Below are 20,174 nucleotides of genomic sequence, written 5' to 3' on the forward strand. Positions count from 1 at the left end.
TTTTATACTAAAAAAATCAATCTTGGTACTATTCATTTTACCCTTTATTTTATCCTTATCAATAAAACTCAAAGTTTTCAAATTATTTTCATTAGTTTTCCTTAAAATTTTATCATTTGGTTTCCAAATGCAAATAAGCATGCGTTCACAAATTAGGAAATGAATCGTCTTCGAATCTGTTCCACCTAATAATTCTCATTAAACAATTCGAGATCTTGAAATTTGATCAAACGGCTACAAATAGAAGCCCACTCTAATAAGTTATAATAACTTTAGTCGTTGGATCAAATTTTAAGGATCCAAATTATACGATGAGAATGATTAGGTTGAAAGGATCCGGCCACAAATTAAACATCCAATACTTCAAAGTTTGATTTTTTTATTTTACTTTTTATAGAACGATTTTTTATATTAAGATTTGAAAGAATAAACCTCATCATCCACTAAATTTGTAACTTAGGAACACTTCTAATTTTGCTCTCCAAATTTTTTATATTTAAAATTAAAATACACTTTTTTTAACAAACGATAATATTTATAGTGAAAGTGGGCAAAGTCTCACATTGAGTTAGCCATAATAATGTGGTTTAAATGCGGCTTTTGTGAGAATTAAATCACCTTTCACTTATAAGTAAAGATAGAAATACCATAACACTAAATGGAAATTAAAAATATACTAAAAAGAAGTGCAAAATTATATTTTGAGAGTGCAAATAACAGGACCATTTAAACATATATATATCAACAGAAGTGTTATTTGCACTCCAAAAATCTTATTTTACACTCCTCGCAAGTGTAGAATGAGATTTTTGGAGTGCCAATAACAATTTTCATATATCAAATGGGAAGGAAGGATTGCAATGTTTGGCAAAAAGGGAACGAAGGAGGATTCGAACCGCCAACCTCCTGCATAGAGTTTGAAAGACTAATAAACCACTGAAACAGGTCAGCCTCCCTCCCTCTCGCCCCTCTCTTTCTCTCATATCGGCTTAGCCGGAGCCACCGAATCCATCGCTTCTAGGGTCCACCACCACCACAAACCCAGCCGCTAGACTTAAAGCCCGAGTCCATCAGGATTCCATAGTTTCCGATTACTTCTTTGTTATGAACACAAGGACCGCCACTATAAATAAATTTGCCCGCCACTCTCTCTAATTCAAAGAGTTACTATTTACTTCTCTTCACCAAAGAAGCGCTGCGCTGCGATGACGACAGAGACATCAGAGGACGCCGTACGCCGTCGCACTGCGGTTTTCGACTACCGCAAAAAGTTACTCCAGCACAAGGAGCTCGACTCCCGAGTTCGCGCAGGTCAATTCCGCACCCCCAAACCCTACCCCTTTTTCAGTTATCAAATTAATTGTTCAAATTAGTAAGCTTTTAGTATGCTCTGCTCTCCCTTTTAGGGTTTCGATTCACATTTCACTTGAGCGATTCTGTTCTGGTTTAGGTTTGTTTGGGGCTTTCTGTTGTGAATTGGGAAATTTAGATATTTTGAAGAAACATAATTGATTTGTTTTGCAATTTTGGGACGGTTTGCAGTGAGAGAGAACTTGCGGACTTCAAGGAAAGAATTTGGGAAAACTGAAGATGATTTGAAGTCCCTTCAAAGCGTGGGACAGATTATTGGTGAAGTTCTTCGGCCTCTCGATAATGAACGCCGTAAGCAGATTGTTTGCTTAATGCTTGTTTCATTGTTTAAAGTTTAATTGTTGGAAACCCAGTTAGAACTGCCAATCTAATGGCCTTTGTGTTTGTTGCCTCAGTGATTGTGAAGGCCAGTAGTGGTCCTAGATATGTCGTTGGGTGTCGCAGTAAGGTTGACAAAGAAAAACTAGTAACTGGCACTCGCGTTGTTTTGGATATGACGACTTTGACGATCATGCGGGCTCTTCCCAGAGAAGTAATTATTATCTGATTATTTATTATAAAGTTTGACACTTTACTCATCTATTCATGAGCATTCTTTCATATTGTTGGCAGGTTGATCCCGTTGTATATAATATGCTTCATGAAGATCCTGGTAATGTTAGTTACTCGGCTGTGGGAGGACTATCAGATCAGATCCGAGAACTTAGAGAATCCATAGAACTGCCGCTAATGAATCCTGAACTTTTTCTTAGAGTGGGGATCAAACCTCCCAAGGTAATTTTAAACTGTTGTTGGTGTTCTTCATATTCTTAGCAATATTTTCAGAAACCTAGGAACTTGGAATTTTCAAATAGAGCTTTTTTTTTTTTTCTTATTGTATTTACCTTTCAAATAGGCTAGCCGACATTTACCTCTCCCAGACCCTGCGTAAAGCGGGAGCCTTGTGCACTGGGTACGACCTTTTTATTGTATTTACCTTTCAAATTTTTTCAGGGTGTTCTTCTGTATGGTCCTCCGGGAACAGGGAAGACATTACTAGCCAGAGCAATTGCTAGTAACATAGATGCTAACTTTTTAAAGGTTATTCATTCTTCTAGATAGCAGCTTGTTTATGACGTTATAAGTTGTATTGCTGCATATGTTGTTACGTGTTTCTTTGAACAAGACTAGAATGTTTTTAATTGTTTCAACTTATCTTTGATATTGGCTACTGGCTACTGCTATCCCTGGCCTAGGTTGTATCAAGTGCCATTATTGATAAATATATTGGTGAAAGTGCAAGATTGATAAGGGAAATGTTTGGTTATGCCCGTGATCACCAGGTATGAGCTTGAAATTGTTTTAGCATTATAACATTAAATATTCCTATTTGAAAGCATGCTTAATTTTGTTGACTTTGTGTCTAGCCTTGTATCATTTTTATGGATGAGGTCGATGCTATTGGTGGACGACGTTTTAGTGAAGGGACTAGTGCAGACCGAGAAATTCAGCGAACTCTCATGGAGTTGCTGAACCAGTTAGATGGATTTGAACAGCTTGGAAAGGTAAGTATATTTTGATTTAAATCAAGATTAATTTTTTTGGTTTGGTCACAACAAACAGATGAAACTTGCTTACTGGTCATGCTTGTATAAACCTTTAATGGCGTAAAAGTAGATCATAGCTTGGCATGGATGATGGAAGTTGATTAATTTCATTTCGCAGGTGAAAATGATCATGGCAACTAATAGGCCTGATGTCCTGGATCCTGCACTTCTGCGTCCTGGGCGACTCGACCGCAAGATAGAGATCCCATTGCCTAATGAGCAATCAAGAATGGAAATTCTCAAAATCCATGCCGCCGGGATTGCCAAACATGGGGAAATTGATTATGAGGCAGTTGTGAAGCTTGCTGAGGTAAGCATGATTATCTATTTCAAAAGAGTCTGTTACATGCTTTACCTCGATGATTCGATGCATTGTCTTCATTCAGGGTTTTAATGGAGCTGATCTCCGTAATGTCTGCACTGAAGCTGGGATGTCTGCAATCCGTGCAGAAAGGGATTATGTCATCCATGAAGATTTCATGAAGGTACGTGTTAAATATAGTAATGATGTTTTACTCTATTAAAAATGATGAGTAATGAGATGAAATGAGCCTTAAAAACTACATGGGCCATGGTCTCAGTGATGTGGCATGAAAATCGATAATGTCCATTCTTGAAAATTATGGAAGTCCCAATGCTTCATTTTCGGAGCTACTCCCATACCTTGTTCTAACTATTAGAGATGGAACCCAAGAATGTCTTTGGAGGTGTTTAGGGTTGTCTATTTCATGTTGTTCTAGGTCACAATCTTTAACTTTCTCTTTTGATTGCTTTGTTGGGTTTGACACCTATGGGGTTCGACTACCTACTATCTTAAAGGTTGTCAAACCCAAGACCTCAAGGAACAGAATAAGAGTGTGGTACTAAAGTCAAGTGTTGTCAAATATTTGGTGTTTGTCTTGCTCGTTTGGCACTGTGCATGCAAACAATCGATTTTTTATATCTTGATTCTAAGTGTGTGTTTTTTATTTCTCAGGCTGTACGGAAACTGAACGAAGCAAAGAAACTTGAATCTAGTTCCCACTACAACGCAGATTTTGGGAAGGAATGAAACCAAATTTGAATTTTGAACCTACATGAAGAGTTATGTAAAAGTTAAAACTCCGATCATGTTCGGGCGGTTGTGCTGTATTTTCTTTACGAGATGTGGCTGGTGCCCGGTGGTACTGCAACATAGCTTCTAAGAATGTGTTTACCACCAGACTCACATTTTGAATTGCATTTCGAAGGCGCCATTTACTCGTTTGAGTCTTATTTTCTTATTACGATTCTCGAATGTTTAATTGCTACTTCAGATTTAAGGTGTTTTCTGTACAGCTGATATCTGGGGTTGTCCACATTCAATCAAATTTCTTGTATAATCTTATACGTTTTATGCTAAATAAACCCTGATTTTTCTTATTAATAGATAATAATTGCATTAGTAGCTTATTGTTAATAAATATTGTCATTTCCTTTTGCGAATAAACAAATATCCGTAAGATTTAAAAGTCTGAGACATTGAAGCAAACATAAAGAATGTAAGTCAATGTTCAATTTGGGGTTCAAAGATAAATCATTTTCACAAGTTTGCTTCTTTCATAAGAACACGAGCAGAGACTGCTATGATTCATCGGCATTAAGCTGGATGCTCTGTCTCCTTCCAAATCGTCTTTCTCACCGTTACAGTCAGGGAATGCTGCTGATGAATCCAACTCCTCGTCGGCATGACATCTTGGGACCGTATGCATTACAAATGTAGGAACTGCGTTGATGATACAAGCTTTCGCAACACAAAACTAAGTCGTTATATGTCGCTACAATGGTTGGCAACTCATGATTTGTCTGAGAACCGTTAGTACATTGGGCGACGACTTTTTACTGTAAGGGGAAACCCTCCGCATGATTCGTCTGAGCACCGTTAGTTAGTACATTGGGTGACGACTATAACTGTAAGGGGAAACCCTCCGCTCTACCGCTCTACCGCTTATCAGCGTGCGTATCTTCGGAGTTTCGTAGCACTTTCGACATTTACAAAGCGGCCAATAAAATAAGAATCTCTGATGATCGAGCTCCAACGCTTGGACACACACTTACATTGTAAAACAAATTTAGTGCAGGTAAGGCGGTAAAAGATTTCAACCTACACACCGTCAGGAAGATCATCAATTGATGATGAAGACGATCTCTTTGATCTTTTGAACTGACGAGAGGTTGGCAATCGGAGAGACGTCCGGGATGTCTTTCCTTTTGTATTGGAGGACAACATTCTGCTACTCTTGCTCAACTCTGGTAACTTTGCAGATGTGGGTGGCAACGTCTTTAGCCGCATCACTTGATGTCTCAATCCCTGCAAGATTAGGGTACTCATAAAATAAAACAAGAGTCGCTGACGCTATATTTTTATTGAAGTATATTTTAACATAGACCTCAAGAAAATGTTGGGTGGACATGTTGGAAACTTCGATTAATATGTTGTAAACATAGACCTCAACATATGGTCGATACTTGGTAGTTACAATAAAGGAATTCTCAGAGTCGATGCTATCTCGGAGTTTCCCAACATAGTTCGAAAATCTAGATACAATCTAATCTCCATCCTGTTGAGCTATATATTTCTATGAACAAAATATATTAGCAAGTCTTATTAAAAACAGGGAGACTTAAAAGTAAAAATAAAAATAAAAATAAAACCTCTACACCCGCACACACATGGACCGCAATGTATGACAAGTCTGATGGAGTTTGTCATCTACATGGCAACCAAATATAGAGGTCATGTGTGTCTAGAACTCTCCAAAACTCCCACATTCTCCACTCAAGTGATGGCTTTCTCTCAGCATCTCCACACCATAGGAAAATAGCATCCTACTAACTTCAACTGCCATGTCCACCATTCGCCTATAAAAAGGGATCGAACCAAAGAAAACGGGGAGACAAAAAAAAAAGGAGGAATAACGAGAATGCCGGAACGACTACAAAACCTTATAAGGCTACATTGTGACTAACTGGTTTTCTAATGAATAACAAAGCACTCTATTTATAATAAACTAACACTAACCCTAATGCTAACAGGCTAGGCCCAAACTAAACTTATAAGAAAACTCAAACAAAATAATACCTAAAATACTAATATATTCCAACACCCCCTGTCAAACTCATGGCGATATACGACATGAGTTTGCAAACAAGCAGATGCGGACTGGTTTTGTTAGGTGGACTGGCAGGCATGCAAACTTGACTTGACTTGACTTGACTGGCAAACTAGCAAATTGGTTCTTGATTCTTGATTCTTGACTTGACTTGATTCTTGATTTTGGTTGGCAAACTCGCTAGAGTTGAGAGTATGGAAAGAACCCGTCACTAAACAAACAAGATTTCCATATCTCAATTGTAGCAACGAACAAACAAACACAAATATCACTTGAGTGGTCACAGGTCCAAGTACTCGAATGATTACATAACAATCCCAAACAGGCCAACAACTAGTGGACCTCGAACTTTAAACCAAAAATGACCAAACAACCCATTTTTTCTTATGCCCATGTGGGAGTTAAAACCTCCAACCTTTTCTCTTTCCTTTTCTTGTTTCTTCTGTTTCTTCTCCTTTTTAATTCATGTTTTTCCTCTTTTCTCCTTCATCCTCTTTCTTCTTTTTGTGCGTTCGTCTTTTTTATTTATTTTTATTTTTATCTCCTTCTTCCTCTTTCTTGGGATGGCAACGCAAAAACAAGTTTTGATGCAGACAGATACGGGTACAAAGATGCAGATTCAAGGGGTGTGGGTGCAAGGTTTTCAAGGCTTATGCACATGACAACGAGGGACGACGGATTGCGGAAGCGCGTCAAGCTGTAGGTGCAGTGGTGCGGCTATGAGGCTATGGCAAAGTGCAGGGCAAAGACGAACTCGATCAGAGTTTGGGTTCTCGGATCTGGGCTTCGTGAAAACAAATGGTGGACAGTGATGAATCGAGGTTGAAGGTGGGTTCATGCAGTAACAGTTGGCGGTGCAAGTTCTTCGGGATCTGATCGAGACAGCAGACTTGGTGGGTTAGTTCTAGTGTAGCGACGGCAGGGAATGCGAGTACAGCAAGGGAAGCAGCTGATTCAACGGGTGGTGGTGCGGACAACGAGTTCAATGGATAGCCACAGAATCGATTCAAGCAGCGGGTGGTGAGGCACGACAAAGCTTCAGCAATTTTTATTTCTATTTTTTTTTCCAAAACTAATACTGAAAACTAATATCAAACAAACAACTAATTGATACCAATAAAGAACTGATTAAATCCCGAATGATCAAACCTGCTCTGATACCAAGTTGAATAACGAAAATGCCAGAACGGCTATAAAACCCTAGAAGGCTACATTGTGACTAACTTGTTTTCTAATGAATAACAAAGCACTCTATTTATAATAAACTAACCATAACCCTAATGCTAACAGGCTAGACCCAAACTAAACTTATAAGAAAACTCAAACAAAATAATACCTCAAATACTAATATATTCCAACAGGAAGGACTCTGCAGAAATTTAGAGAGAAAATAAGCAACGAAGAACCAATCCCATTACCGGCGATTCTGAATTGAGTCTTGCAGAGAAGGGGAACAAACCACAAACAACAATCAGACAGTATAAAACCTACGTTTCTCTTCTCTTCATTCTTTGTTTCCAGTAATTTTGTTTTGCAGGTAGGTGTCTTCTTGAATAAACTTTTGTTAGCAAAGAACCCTATACGCTAGCAACCCCTACCTTCCTCTATACCTACAACAACAACATGAAGCAATCCAAAAATGGTAGCAGCCACATGTTTTCTTTCTGCCTAAATCTGAAGAGAACAAAAACACACAAGAGCTTTGTTCCCTACCACTGCCGTCAGCTCCATGAATTTCTTGTGGGTGGTCTAAACCACCCTTGAAGTTCCAACCAAGTGATCCATGCTCCCCGAAAGCTCCGTGGGAGTCCCGGCACCATGCTCTATACGAAAGCTCCGTGGGAGTCCCGGCACCATGCTCTATCTTCTCAAAATTAAAGATTTCAAGCACTGCATCAACCAAACACCACAATACCATCGCTCTTCAACTGTCGTCTCCAGCAATCTTCTAGAAGAAGCCCAAGGGCAGTGGAATCCGCAATTTGAGGGCGATGAACCAAGTGATGTAGTTGGGCACACGAATCCAGACTATCAACAAATTCGACAGAGGTTTAAAGAAAAAGATGGCAACGGTGGTCAGTGTGAAGAAGTTAAAGAAGGCAACATTTGCATCACCACTTCTGATGTCAAACAGAAGACAAAGCCAAGGACAGCACCAACGACTTCAACGCCGCCATTACACAACCACCGCACAAATCTGAGCATGATGATCCAGGTGGCAAGCTCATGGATTCGTACGGACAATTATTGTTGTCGTTAGTCACGGACAACGAGAAAGAAGAGGCCACATAAGAGTTCATTTTAGGACTAAACAAGGCAGCCAGGAGTTGTAGAAAAATGGATGCGCATGGATGCATAGAAGGATTGCTGGAAATGAATGTACTCTTTCTTTTGTTGATCACCCTCAATGCGATGACGGTATAAGGATTAATTGAAGGAAACCAGTATAACATGGGGTTCTAAAAGTCTATTTAAAGGTCAAAATGAGGCTCCCAAAAATCTACTGCACAAAGGGCTTCCTGTTTTCCTATCGTTTCTATGGAGTTCGTAGTGATAACAAAGAGCATTGTTGCCTTCCTCATATAATGATCGCTACTCTAAATATTAAGACATGTCGCTGCTTCGAAGATCGAAGACAAGTCGCTGCAATTTTCTTAAAAGACTCCAAAGCTTTCATAAGTTCCATGAAGAAAGGAAATGCAAATAGCACGTGATGAAGAGCAAACAAATGGGGATGCCATGCATGTGATTCCCTAGAAAAAGGGACAAAATATTATTAGAAAATGGTGAAAGGATGGCAAACCCTGATCATGCATCACCATAAGGAAAGCCACTCACGTGGCATTGGAAGTTTGAAGTTGAAAAGTCCAGATAAAAAAGGGCCTTGTTCTCTCTCTTTGATTCAAAGCCTTTCTTTATCCTCTTTGCTTCTGCTAAGCACCGAAAGCATCACATGGAGAGCAAGTGGACAACAAGTGGATGTAAACCAAAAAAAAAACATCCAAAAAAGGCTTACTACCTCGGCAACTCATGTGACTTAAATATCAATCATGACTACAACTAAGTTATTAATTTTAGTCATCATTATGTATGATTCATAAGTCAAATTTGTGGAGTTTCAAATACACCAAAGGTTGCAGCAAGGGAGGAAAATATGAGCTTCTCTAACGTGTAGAATGTACCTGATGTGGGACTTGGAGTCCCACTTTTTGTCTTCAAGTCCTGAGCTACTTAAGGAAAAGACAAATCAAGGTCCTATTTTACAAAGCCTATTAGGCGATTACCGAAGGTCATATATATGGGTTTTAAATAAATCCAATTGGCTTCTCATTTTGTCAAGTCTAAACACAAGTCTACAAATCCAAATCAAATATTTCACAAACTACGCCGGTTTGATTCCGTTAAGGATACATAGGCAGTCTGATATCAAATTTTAGACGCAACCATGAAACCGGAACAAATCCCTGGTTTATATAAACTAAATTCACTCCTGCTACTTTGACCAAGTAATTACAAATTCTACAAAGAGTAAAAGAGGAGTCTGCAAAGCACAGTTCCTAGATTTCCATTTAATGGATGCTGCTCACGCAACAAAGTTCCTAATTTTATAGGGAATGTTGCTCATATGAAGAACAAAGAAAATATGAGATAGAGACAAACTGATAGGGGTCCCAAGACAAAGAAAACCAAGGAAGAAAAAGTGGGCAACCCCATCTCATTGACACCAAACAAAAAAAGGGGGAGAAAAATAAGTGCAACAAAACAAGTCAAAGCACCATCAAGTTCCCTTTAAAAAATCAAGTGAATGCGACGTGGCTCTAAAACCCTTCTAGATTGTCATACTCAGATTCTAATTAATGGGTCATTTACCTATTAATTATTCAAATCCCAAATGGCACAAAGTTGTATCAAATATCAAATGGTATAAAACCGCTAAATTCCACACACATATTCCCTCGTTTATACCCAATCACATGCATAGAAAAATGTAAACAAGGAACGCAATGGATTAATTTCATGGTCCTCTCCAAATCATGATGGCAGTCTCAAAAGCAAAGCTCAAAGCCTACCATTGCACTAACGCACAAAGTTGACCAAATGATTGTCCGGAAAAGAAGCTTGTTGCTAGCGTTGAAGGGCACACTCAGGCTCAAGGTGCACCAAAATTAGTGTAGTTGCTAACCAAGTTTCATTCAAATTCCTAAGTTAGGAATATGAATAAAGATCTCCAGCAAGCAATTAAGTAGGTGAAGAGACAAAGTTTGTCATGACTTTAGTGAAGGTTGGTTATCCCACAAGGACAAACCCACGCAACTTATGGCTTAAATTAATTCATGGGCATGATTGAATTAACGCTTGTCTTCAAAATCTTTTGGGTGGTCATTGTTAATCGTTGGGCCAAGATCAAATCAAGACACGGAGCAAAGTGGAGGACAAAAGCAATACAAATATAGACAACTTCGAACCACTTCAATACTATGAATGTGAACCATCTCAAAGTACAAAACTTGATGGACTCACCACTTCAAATTAGTGAAATTCACGCCATGGATCAAATTCCCTTTAATTACCGAAGTGGTCAAATGGCACAAAGCCTCATCAAATCTCAAATGGCACTAAGCCATATTCCACTCCAATGGTTTAAAGTCCTTGCCCGCAAGAGCTAAAACTACACAAGGCATCAAACGCTCCAATGGCTCAAAGTCTTCGCGCGCATGAGCTAAAACTGCATAAGGCATCAAATGCTCATTGCCTGCATGAGTTGAAAATGCACAAGGCATCAAATCCCAACAAATACATAAAGAACTACGAGTGACTTGATCCCTCAACGAGGGTACGTAGGCAATCTAGGGTTCTACCTAGGTGCAGTCACAAAATCAAATAAACACCAAAATCCCCAAATTACTATTTATTCAAATTGGAATCAAAGGGTATTCCTTTTCCAAAAGAAGGGTTGCAATTAATAGGCACGTAGCCTAGAAGGGTCGAACTCAAATTAATAAAACCCTCTTCGGAAAAATGAACGAGGATGAAATTGTGTCGAGTGAATTATTTGTTTACATATTGTACACCTCTAGTATTTCCAGAGCGTTCATTTCTAAATTGTTTTTTTATTTATTTTTAATTCAATTGAACACAAATATGTAAGACATGAGTTGACTAGTTGATTAGGATCGCGGCCGTTCCTTGGAAGTTTGGACATCACTTTATCCAAAAAAAGAATTCTTTAAAATGTCCGTTGGCCTTGCCCCCTTGCACACTTTGGCAACTTGTTTGGATCTCCTTCCCTTTAAATCCGAGTTTGAATCCCCTCCCCCTATATCTAGGGTAATCAACTTGGTGCCAAAAATTGTTTCTGATTTTTCTACTTGCGTTGTAAATAAAAAATCAACTATATATATAGAAGCCTAAACCTACTCCAACCATAACGTAAGAAAAAGGAGAAAGAGAGAGAGAGAGAGAGAGAGAGAGAGAGAGAGAGAGAGAGAGAGAGAGAGAGATGGTCGGACCAACAAGACCTCAGTTTGTGATATTTGGCTCGTCCATTGTCCAGTTCAGCTTCGGCAATGGAGGATGGAGTGCCATTCTCGCTGACCTCTATGCTCGTAAGGTACTTCATCAAATTTCTTTATCGTCATCTCTTTTCCTCAAGAATATTTATATACATATGATCAATTAATTTCACTTTTATAATTGCTTATAAAAAAACTAGTGTGATTTTCTTTTTCGAAGACATAAATTTCGTGCACTCTTTATTAAAAACCGTCTCTTAATTCTCTTTTACTTTGTGATACAATATTGCATAATACTAATTGGAAAACAATGTGTGAACCAGCATGGCGATGAAATCTGAATTTCTGGTACAATTTCTCCTCCATTTGTAACACGAATATGAAAACTAAAAACTAAAGATGAAATGCTTATCAAATAGGCCCTACATTTTCATGTCCTAGATAAAGTTCCATGTTAATGGCATTACCGACCTTAATCTCTTCGGGAATATAGGCCGACGTACTGGTGCGAGGATACGCTGGTTGGAACTCGAGGCGTGCTTTGCTGGTTTTGGATCAAGTATTTCCCAAGGTGCGTGTATATGGAGATCTTACCTGAGGGTCTTTAACTGAGGGATAATGCATTCAAGGAGTTTATTAATTCACTTTAACGAGTGACATGTTTGATATCTGTGTCAACGCCATATGAGCAGTACGTCTAATTGTATGTCTGTGCGTTTGCGGGTGTGTGTACTGAATCAGAACTCAGGTTCAAGAACATATAGAATATAGCTCATACAATCGGTGTCCGGAAACTGCATAGGAGATGCTTCTTCCTAATACGTACTTATACATGTAGTTTTGATGCTAATGTTGTGTGATTATAATTGACATATACAGGATGCCAAAATTCAGCCATCTTTGGTGATAGTTTATTTCGGTGGTAATGATTCGATGGATCCTCATCCGTCAGGGCTAGGCGCTCATGTACCACTTCCTGAATATATCGAAAATATGAGAAAGATTGCTAAACATTTAAAGGTAATAATCTGTAGAGAGGTGAAAATCTGCAAGATATGGATGACATTTGTATAAACAACTTTTTTGGCGCGTAATGCATATAATTCTAACAGTATAACTAACAGATTCATCTGGTTGCCAGAGTCTTTCAGAAAAAACTCGCGTTATCTTTCTTACTGCTCCTCCTGTCAACGAGGAACAAATTCATGAAGCCAGTGACTATGTTCCGCCAGAGAAGCGAACAAACGAGTCCTGCAAAAAATATTCAGATGCTTGTTTAGAGGTGTGCCGGGAGTTAGATATCAAAGGTGTTGATTTATGGACTTCAATTCAAAAAAGAAAAGACTGGTCTACTACGTGCTTTACGTATGTTCAATTTCATATTATAAATTGTCTTTCCACTTAATCAGATAAGGAGTTGTTATTGGCACTTTGAAAATATCATCTTGCATTTCTACTTTATTATTTATTTCACAAATTTGGGAGCAGCCTCTCCATAAATGGGGGTAAGGCTAGCCGACATTCACCTCTCCCAGACCCTGCGTAAAGCGGGAGCCTTGTGCACTGGGTACGACCTTTATTTATTTCACAAATGCAAAGTGCATGATGACCTTTTTGGAGTGTCAATAACAGCTCCCAAACGTTTAACAATTCCACTTATCTAACGATTTGGTGTGTGTATGATGCTGATCTGTCCAGGGATGGAGTCCATTTTTCATCCGAAGGGAGCAAGATTGTGGGAGAGGAGATACTGAAGGTGCTTAGGGAAGCAGACTGGGAGCCCCGCCTACACTGGAAATCATTGCCAACGGAATTTTCGGAGGATTCGCCTTATGATCCGCCCGCTGCTGATGGAAAAACAACTATAAACATCGCTGAGATCAGCGTTAATGAGAGTGTCAAGCACTGGGGACTAAGCAATGAGATTTAAGATATAGTGCACGTTTGATTTGCTTTTCCCCCACACACACACACATGTATATATAATTCAATAGCAGAACCCTAGCTGAATCATACAGCCAAAGGTAGATAATGGCTGTATAGAATTCGGCCTGTTAATTACTAAGAGTACTTTGCACGAGTGATAATAATTGAGGACTTGTACATACAATAGCAGAGAGTATTCAAGCTCAAGACAAGAGTTTTAACTCTCGCTCTTCCTCAACCTTGGCCTAAGGCCTCCTTTGTACCGATGCTAAAGGAAAATTATAAGTGAATCATATTCTGAATTTACATTTGATAAAGATTCTGCCTTAAATGTTTTGAGACAAATGGTTATTATAACCCTCCCCAGAATCCAAGCACTCATCACTACGTGCTCGTCAGATGAACACGCACCTTCTTGTAAGTGAGATCACTGGTACAAATGCTTCTTTCACGGCAAAAATGAATTTTAACATGTGAAACAAAATAAATTATAACTTAATCGGAGATGTTAAACTATTACATAATAAGAGATATTATTGACACTCTAAATAAATTATTGAATTGCACAATGGCAACACCCTATATAATATCCACGTAACGCATCTTAATACTAAACACTTGTTGCTTTTAGAGATTTGATTAAATTCTTTTTCTACAATTTTAGTGATATATGTCTCATATTTCGTATACCAAAATTATAAAGTTTGCCACACTCTCCCCATTAAAAAATATAGAATTGTTACTATCATTTCAAAATTTTATTTTGCACTCCAAAATTTATATATTTATAATGAAAATACAATTGTGAAGAGTGCAAAATGATATTTTTAGACTGCCAATAACAGTTCCACAAAAAAAAAGTAATTTTTTGATTTGGAGAGAACTGACTTCTAACAAAAATAAAGGCAGTTTTTTTTTTTCAATGAGAAAATTTTATATTAGTGTTGGGCCAACTTATTTGACAAGGGAAGAGAGAGGGGAGAAAGTGTAGGGATTTCTTTATGCGGGTGAATTGTTGTTATCCCTATAAAGAATGCATTTATTTATGGTAGTAAAGAGGTGAATAATCCTTGTCCTCAATTAATTATAAAAATGTTAGATTTTACTAGTTGGTTTGAGTTGTACCTGTTCCCCTATGCATGGACGGAGCCAATGAAGGCTCACTGGGGCAGATGCCACCACTCAAGTAATTCGTTTATTTAGTTGTAGATTACAATTATATAATATACATGGGTTATCTTTAAAGAAAATATATGTATTTAATATCTAACATATATTCATTCTACTTATACTCCATATCAAATATTTTATGAGCAATAGTGCTCTTGTTCTGTCATTCAAACCGAAAAAACCCTCTCCTGCCTATCATGTACTTATATTTTTCTCATCACTTTGTCACTTTCCACTACTATATTGAAATTTTTGTAACATTGGAATTGTAATACATCATCATTTGAAATCATCATTAATATCATATTGCGTATAACCATACTATAATAAGGTTTTCTTAGTTATTTTCTGTTGCCCCCACTAGAAGAAATTTCTGACTCTGTCTCTGCCCCTATGCAGTTCGAATTCCTTCTCCTTGTCACTTTGTCAAAATCTTTAAGATGACCATTGGCCTTGAACACTATTCACAACTTGTTCCAATCCCCTCCCATTTGAATTAGTTAAAATTTCATCCCCAATATCTACGAAAAAGACATTTAACATGGTTACAATGTTTTGTATCAAGAAATAAAAAAATATGTGTTAGTTTATCTCCATGTTCTTGTGTGATTGACACGTGATGTTGTCAGCTTGTGTACGCAACCAAGTGATGAATAGTATGTTTCCTAATTGCGTTCCGAATTACAAAAATAAAATAGAGAAAAGTAAGAGTGTGTTTATAAAAGCTACCTACCTCTGGCATTACGTGGTAGTATTTGCAGCAAAGAAGGTATCCAGGCCAGAGAGAATTACAGAGTTAGCGGGAGACTGTGTTCTAGAGAGAGAGAGAGAGAGAGATGGTCGGACCAGTAAGACCTCAGTTTGTGATATTTGGTTCGTCCATCGTCCAGTTCAGTTACAGCCATGGAGGATGGGGTGCCATTCTCGCTGACCTATATGCTCGTAAGGTGTTCTTCATCAAATTTCTTCTCATCATCTCTTTTCCTCACGAATTTTTATATATGGTTAATTAATTTCAGTTTTATAATTGCTTATAAACAAAATTTATAGCGATTTTCTTTATCAAATTTTCAAAGACATGAATTGATGTCTGATGAACTTTTCATGTTGATTGTTGGGCAATCTTTATTCTTAGTCGTGGGTGAGTCATCACGCTTTTTATTAATCTCTCTAAGTTTATACATATACATATATATATAGATTAATGCATGTATTTCCGTTGACGTGTAATTAACTAATAAGCATGAATTAAAATGATTTGTTGTGTGGAGAGTAAATAAAACTGGTGAGATTCGTTACCATCTTATGTTGCTAAGCACAAATTAAACACGCCATAAACTTTCGGGTTAGTAGGTAAACCCCACCGTCAACTTAGCAAATCACCTTGACAATGTTTGCATTTTTCATTCTTATCTTTTTAGATGTCCTTATATGCATGATCTTGTTATCTTTATTTGAACTCTTCTAGTTCACACATTCATGAACTAGCTAGAAAAAGCTTTCTTTTAACTGTCAGTTTCCATCAATAATTTATGTTATTTAATTTTTCTTTAATGTTCCATTAGTGTATAATTATCATTATCTCGGACAAAGATCCTTTCTGAATTCTCTTTGTGGGGATCTGGGATTTAATTAATCGTGTCCGTTCATCGTACATCGTACGGTCAATTTTCGTTAAGTACTATTTATATTTAATTTAAAATAATTTATAATCATACGATGTACGATAAATGAACACGATTGATTGATCATCTGGATCCCTAAAAAAAGGATCATATTCCCATTATCTCGACCACCAGCAACTGAGTCTGATGTTTATTGGGATATTTTACTCTGGGAAAAGTATAATCTGACTCTATTTATATTGCATATAATATATATGGGACCTGTCATGTGTAAATAGACGAACTGTCATGTGTGGGACCTGTTCTTGGGTTGTTATATATTACAACATTGATTTAAGTGAAGCAAAAGCTGATGATGATTCATTTGTTCGTCCGCGTGGTGCAGTGTGGCTTATATGTCAACCTAAAAAATGGTCTTTCACCCATCACACCATCAATTTCAGAACTAGTACAATATGAGAAAATTAAAATTTTTGTGGTATATTTCGAAAATCAGCTTAAACATGAAGAGTGTGAAATGATGTTAACCCAAGTAATTATTATGGAATTAATTATGGTAGCTAATTAGAACTAGTTGTTAAAGCAATGTTTGGACCACCATTAGGATGAATTTTGGATTTTTGACAATGGGGACCTGGCCTCATACTTTACTTTCCGCCCTCTTCTTTTAAACGACCAATCAAGAAAGGAAGATTCGATGAATGAGGTACGAAATATTGGATTTATCTGATAGTTACTTTTCCAAAGTGAAAGTAGTTTTGATTTCCATATATATATATATATATATATATATATATATATATATATTTGTTTGTGCATCGTTGTCAAATATATTGGTGCAAGAAGGAAGGCTGTGCACGATTAGTCTTTTCATATACGTATTATTTCAAAATTATTACGCATTGAAATGACGAGTCATGTACAAGTAATATTTCTCTCTTTTTTCTAAAGATCAATATGTATTTCTTTTATGAGTAAATTGTAGTTATAATCCTTTAACTTTAACTTAATTGTAGCAATGGTCACTCAACTAAAAATCTATTACCATTGGTCCATAAACTCATCAAAGCGTGCAGCTATGGTCCCTCAACTAAAAATCCATTACCATTGGTCCCTCAACTTTAATTCAACTAGAGAAATGGTCCCTTAACTTTAACCCAATTGTAGCAATGGTTCTTCCAACATAACTCGTTTTAACAAAAAATTTGACGTAGTTGACAAAAATGACCATAATTACACACTTTGATGAGTTGAGGGATCCTAATTATATAAATGGTTATTCCAACATAACTTATTTTGACAAAATTTTGAAGAAATTGATGAAAAAGATTATAGCTACACATTTTGATAAGTTGAGGGACCAATGGTAATGGATTTTTAGTTAAGGGACCATTGCTCCAATTGGATTAAAGTTGAGGAACCATTGCTACAATTTACTCTTCTTTTATTTATGTTTTTTTCCCAGTTTATATTTATTTTTCCATTCTCCTCCAGGGTCTCTTTAGTTTGTTGGTAAATTTGTACTGTAGTTGTCTTTTAGTTTTATCCTTGTTTAAGAGAACTTCTATTTTGTACCCCTTTTGTTTTTTGTTTTTAATTTTCACCCTTCATGCTTGAAATATGAGAAATGTATATGAGGGAAAACAAGAGATAAAGAAGAAATAATGAAAGCAAAATCTTGAAAATGAAAAAACCTTAAAACGATTTTTCGGTTTTAGTCTTCATTTTGTGTGCCTTTCTATTAAATTTCTTCTACATCTCTATCATCTTTCCTCCATTCTTTATTTCCGTCATTTCTCTCGCATACTTCTCATCTATCTCTGTCACAAAAAATGAGAACTGCTAAAGATGAAATGTTTATAAAGTTTCATGTTAATTATAACATCACTGATCTTAATCTTTTCGAGCATAGGCGGACGTACTGCTGCGAGGATATGCTGGTTGGAACTCGAGGCGTGCTCTGCAAGTTTTGGACCAAGTTTTTCCTAAGGTATATGTTCATCAACATCTCGCCTTAGGGACTTTATGGGCAAAGCATTCAAGGGGCTGTATAAATTCACATCAACGACGCACTGACTTCAACATTTGTGTCAAATCCAACTATCAGTATAGCATGTCTGCGCGTTTATGCTTGCATATACTAAATTCAAACTTAGGTGCAAGAACATATAGAACATAGCTCGTACGATTGGTGTCTGAAAATTGAATACGAGATACTTCTTCCTAATACGTAGTAGTTTTGATGCTGATGTGTGTGATTAAATTTGACATATACAGGATGCTACAACTCAGCCGTCTTTGGTGATAGTTTATTTCGGTGGTAACGATTCAATGCATCCTCATCCGTCGGGCCTAGGTGCTCATGTACCACTTAAAGAATATGTAGAAAATATGCGGAAGATTGCTAAACATTTAAAGGTGATGATCTGTAGAACAGTGAAAATATACAGATCCGGAATCATGGATCATGACATTTATATAAGCAACTTCTTGGTGTGTAATGCATATAAATCTAACAGTACTAACGGATACATATTTTTTGCCAGAGCCTTTCAGAAAAAACTCGGGTCATCTTTCTTACTGCTCCTCCTGTCAACGAGGAACAAATACGTGAAAATTTGAGGTGCTTTGTAGTGATGAGTTCTATCTTTCCTTTTTCTGATCTGTTCTAAGAGCTTTGTTTTCTTTATCTCGTTCTTTCTAAACACAAAATCAGTGACCAAACTTCGCCGCAGAAGCGAACAAATGAGTCCTGCAAAATATATTCGGATGCTTGTTTAGAGGTGTGCCGGGAGTTTGATGTCAAGGGTGTTGATTTGTGGACTTCAATTCAGAAAAGAAAAGACTGGTCTACTACTTGCTTTAGGTACGTATAATTTCATATGTAAATTATCTTTCCAATTAATCAGGCATTATATTGTTTATCAACTCCACTTAATTAAGCTAATCGTTGGACTTACCATTTGTGGGATGGGTGGGTGTGTGTGTTTGGTACTGTTCTGTCCAGGGATGGAATCCATTTTTCATCCGAAGGGAGCAAGATTGTGGCGGAGGAGATACTGAAGGTTCTTAGGGAAGCAGACTGGGAGCCCTGCCTACACTGGAAGTCGTTGCCAACAGAATTTTCGGAAGATTCACCTTATGACCCGCCCGGTGCTGATGGAACCACAACTGTGAACATTGCTGAGCAGAGCGTTGCGGCGAGTCCGATGAAGTGGGGGCTTAGCAATGAGATTTAAGATATATGATTAGCAGAAACCTAGCTGAATCATATGGCCGAAGGCAACGGATATTGATATTTAAGCTTGATACTAAGAGTACTTTGCATAAGTGATCATAATTAAGCACTTGATGTAGATCCAATAGTAGAGAGCATTCAAGTCCACGGCAAGAGTTTAACTCTCACGTCTTCGGCCTAAGGCCTCCTTTGTACCAAAAGGAGAATTATAATCCATGGAAAATTTTGGAAAAACGTCTCCAGAATTAATCCATGGAAAATTTTATGTTGCCCGTCTATTATTAAGGGTATTGGTACCCTTCTTAAGATGGATTATATTATAATCGTCAAAGTTTACTATTTATATATATATGTATAATGTTGAGGTTACACAATGATTGGCCCCCAACCTTCACGTTAAGGCTGTTACTATTGAGACACATAAGGATCCAAGTCAGCGAAGCGAACCGAGTCCAGGTCATCGTATAGCTTGTCCTTGTCATCTCTCAAAAGTTCTATATGTCTGCAGAAAAAATCAAACTGCAGACATCCGTACCAAGGTTTCTGATACTTGCAGTCCAAGTTTTCTCTTGGTTTCCCTCCATTCAGACACTAACTACAGATTATTGACTGAG

The 20,174-nt window shown here is 37.4% G+C and overlaps 3 protein-coding genes across 6 annotated transcripts; all 3 read left to right on the forward strand.

The window, feature by feature from the left end:
• The first annotated feature begins 860 nt into the window (after positions 1-860).
• LOC103433601 (26S proteasome regulatory subunit S10B homolog B-like) lies at positions 861-4,380 on the forward strand. 2 transcript variants are annotated; one of them, XM_008371870.4, is made up of 10 exons: positions 867-1,311; positions 1,543-1,662; positions 1,767-1,903; positions 1,984-2,145; positions 2,365-2,451; positions 2,607-2,693; positions 2,778-2,915; positions 3,076-3,267; positions 3,344-3,442; positions 3,934-4,380. In XM_008371870.4, the coding sequence occupies exons 1-10, from the start codon at positions 1,206-1,208 to the stop codon at positions 4,006-4,008; spliced, it is 1,203 nt and encodes a 400-aa protein (XP_008370092.2). In that variant the 5' UTR covers positions 867-1,205; the 3' UTR covers positions 4,009-4,380. The 2 variants fall into 2 exon arrangements, with proteins under 2 accessions (XP_008370093.2, XP_008370092.2); XM_008371871.4 differs by lacking the exon at positions 2,365-2,451 and having other exon boundaries at positions 861-1,311.
• A 7,143-nt stretch (positions 4,381-11,523) lies between these two features.
• On the forward strand, positions 11,524-13,844 carry LOC103433603 (GDSL esterase/lipase WDL1-like). 2 transcript variants are annotated; one of them, XM_029101250.2, is made up of 5 exons: positions 11,524-11,699; positions 12,095-12,172; positions 12,481-12,621; positions 12,743-12,966; positions 13,300-13,844. In XM_029101250.2, the coding sequence occupies exons 1-5, from the start codon at positions 11,589-11,591 to the stop codon at positions 13,529-13,531; spliced, it is 786 nt and encodes a 261-aa protein (XP_028957083.1). In that variant the 5' UTR covers positions 11,524-11,588; the 3' UTR covers positions 13,532-13,844. The 2 variants fall into 2 exon arrangements, with proteins under 2 accessions (XP_028957083.1, XP_028957085.1); XM_029101252.2 differs by lacking the exon at positions 12,095-12,172.
• A 1,548-nt stretch (positions 13,845-15,392) lies between these two features.
• LOC103419398 (GDSL esterase/lipase WDL1-like) lies at positions 15,393-19,934 on the forward strand. 2 transcript variants are annotated; one of them, XM_029101254.2, is made up of 6 exons: positions 15,393-15,644; positions 18,235-18,312; positions 18,600-18,740; positions 18,869-18,945; positions 19,039-19,188; positions 19,330-19,934. In XM_029101254.2, the coding sequence occupies exons 1-6, from the start codon at positions 15,534-15,536 to the stop codon at positions 19,559-19,561; spliced, it is 789 nt and encodes a 262-aa protein (XP_028957087.1). In that variant the 5' UTR covers positions 15,393-15,533; the 3' UTR covers positions 19,562-19,934. The 2 variants fall into 2 exon arrangements, with proteins under 2 accessions (XP_028957087.1, XP_070676765.1); XM_070820664.1 differs by having other exon boundaries at positions 15,426-15,639.
• Positions 19,935-20,174: the final 240 nt, after the last annotated feature.

The sequence above is a fragment of the Malus domestica genome, chromosome 04 (assembly GCF_042453785.1).
Source record: "Malus domestica chromosome 04, GDT2T_hap1".
NCBI lineage: Eukaryota > Viridiplantae > Streptophyta > Magnoliopsida > Rosales > Rosaceae > Malus > Malus domestica.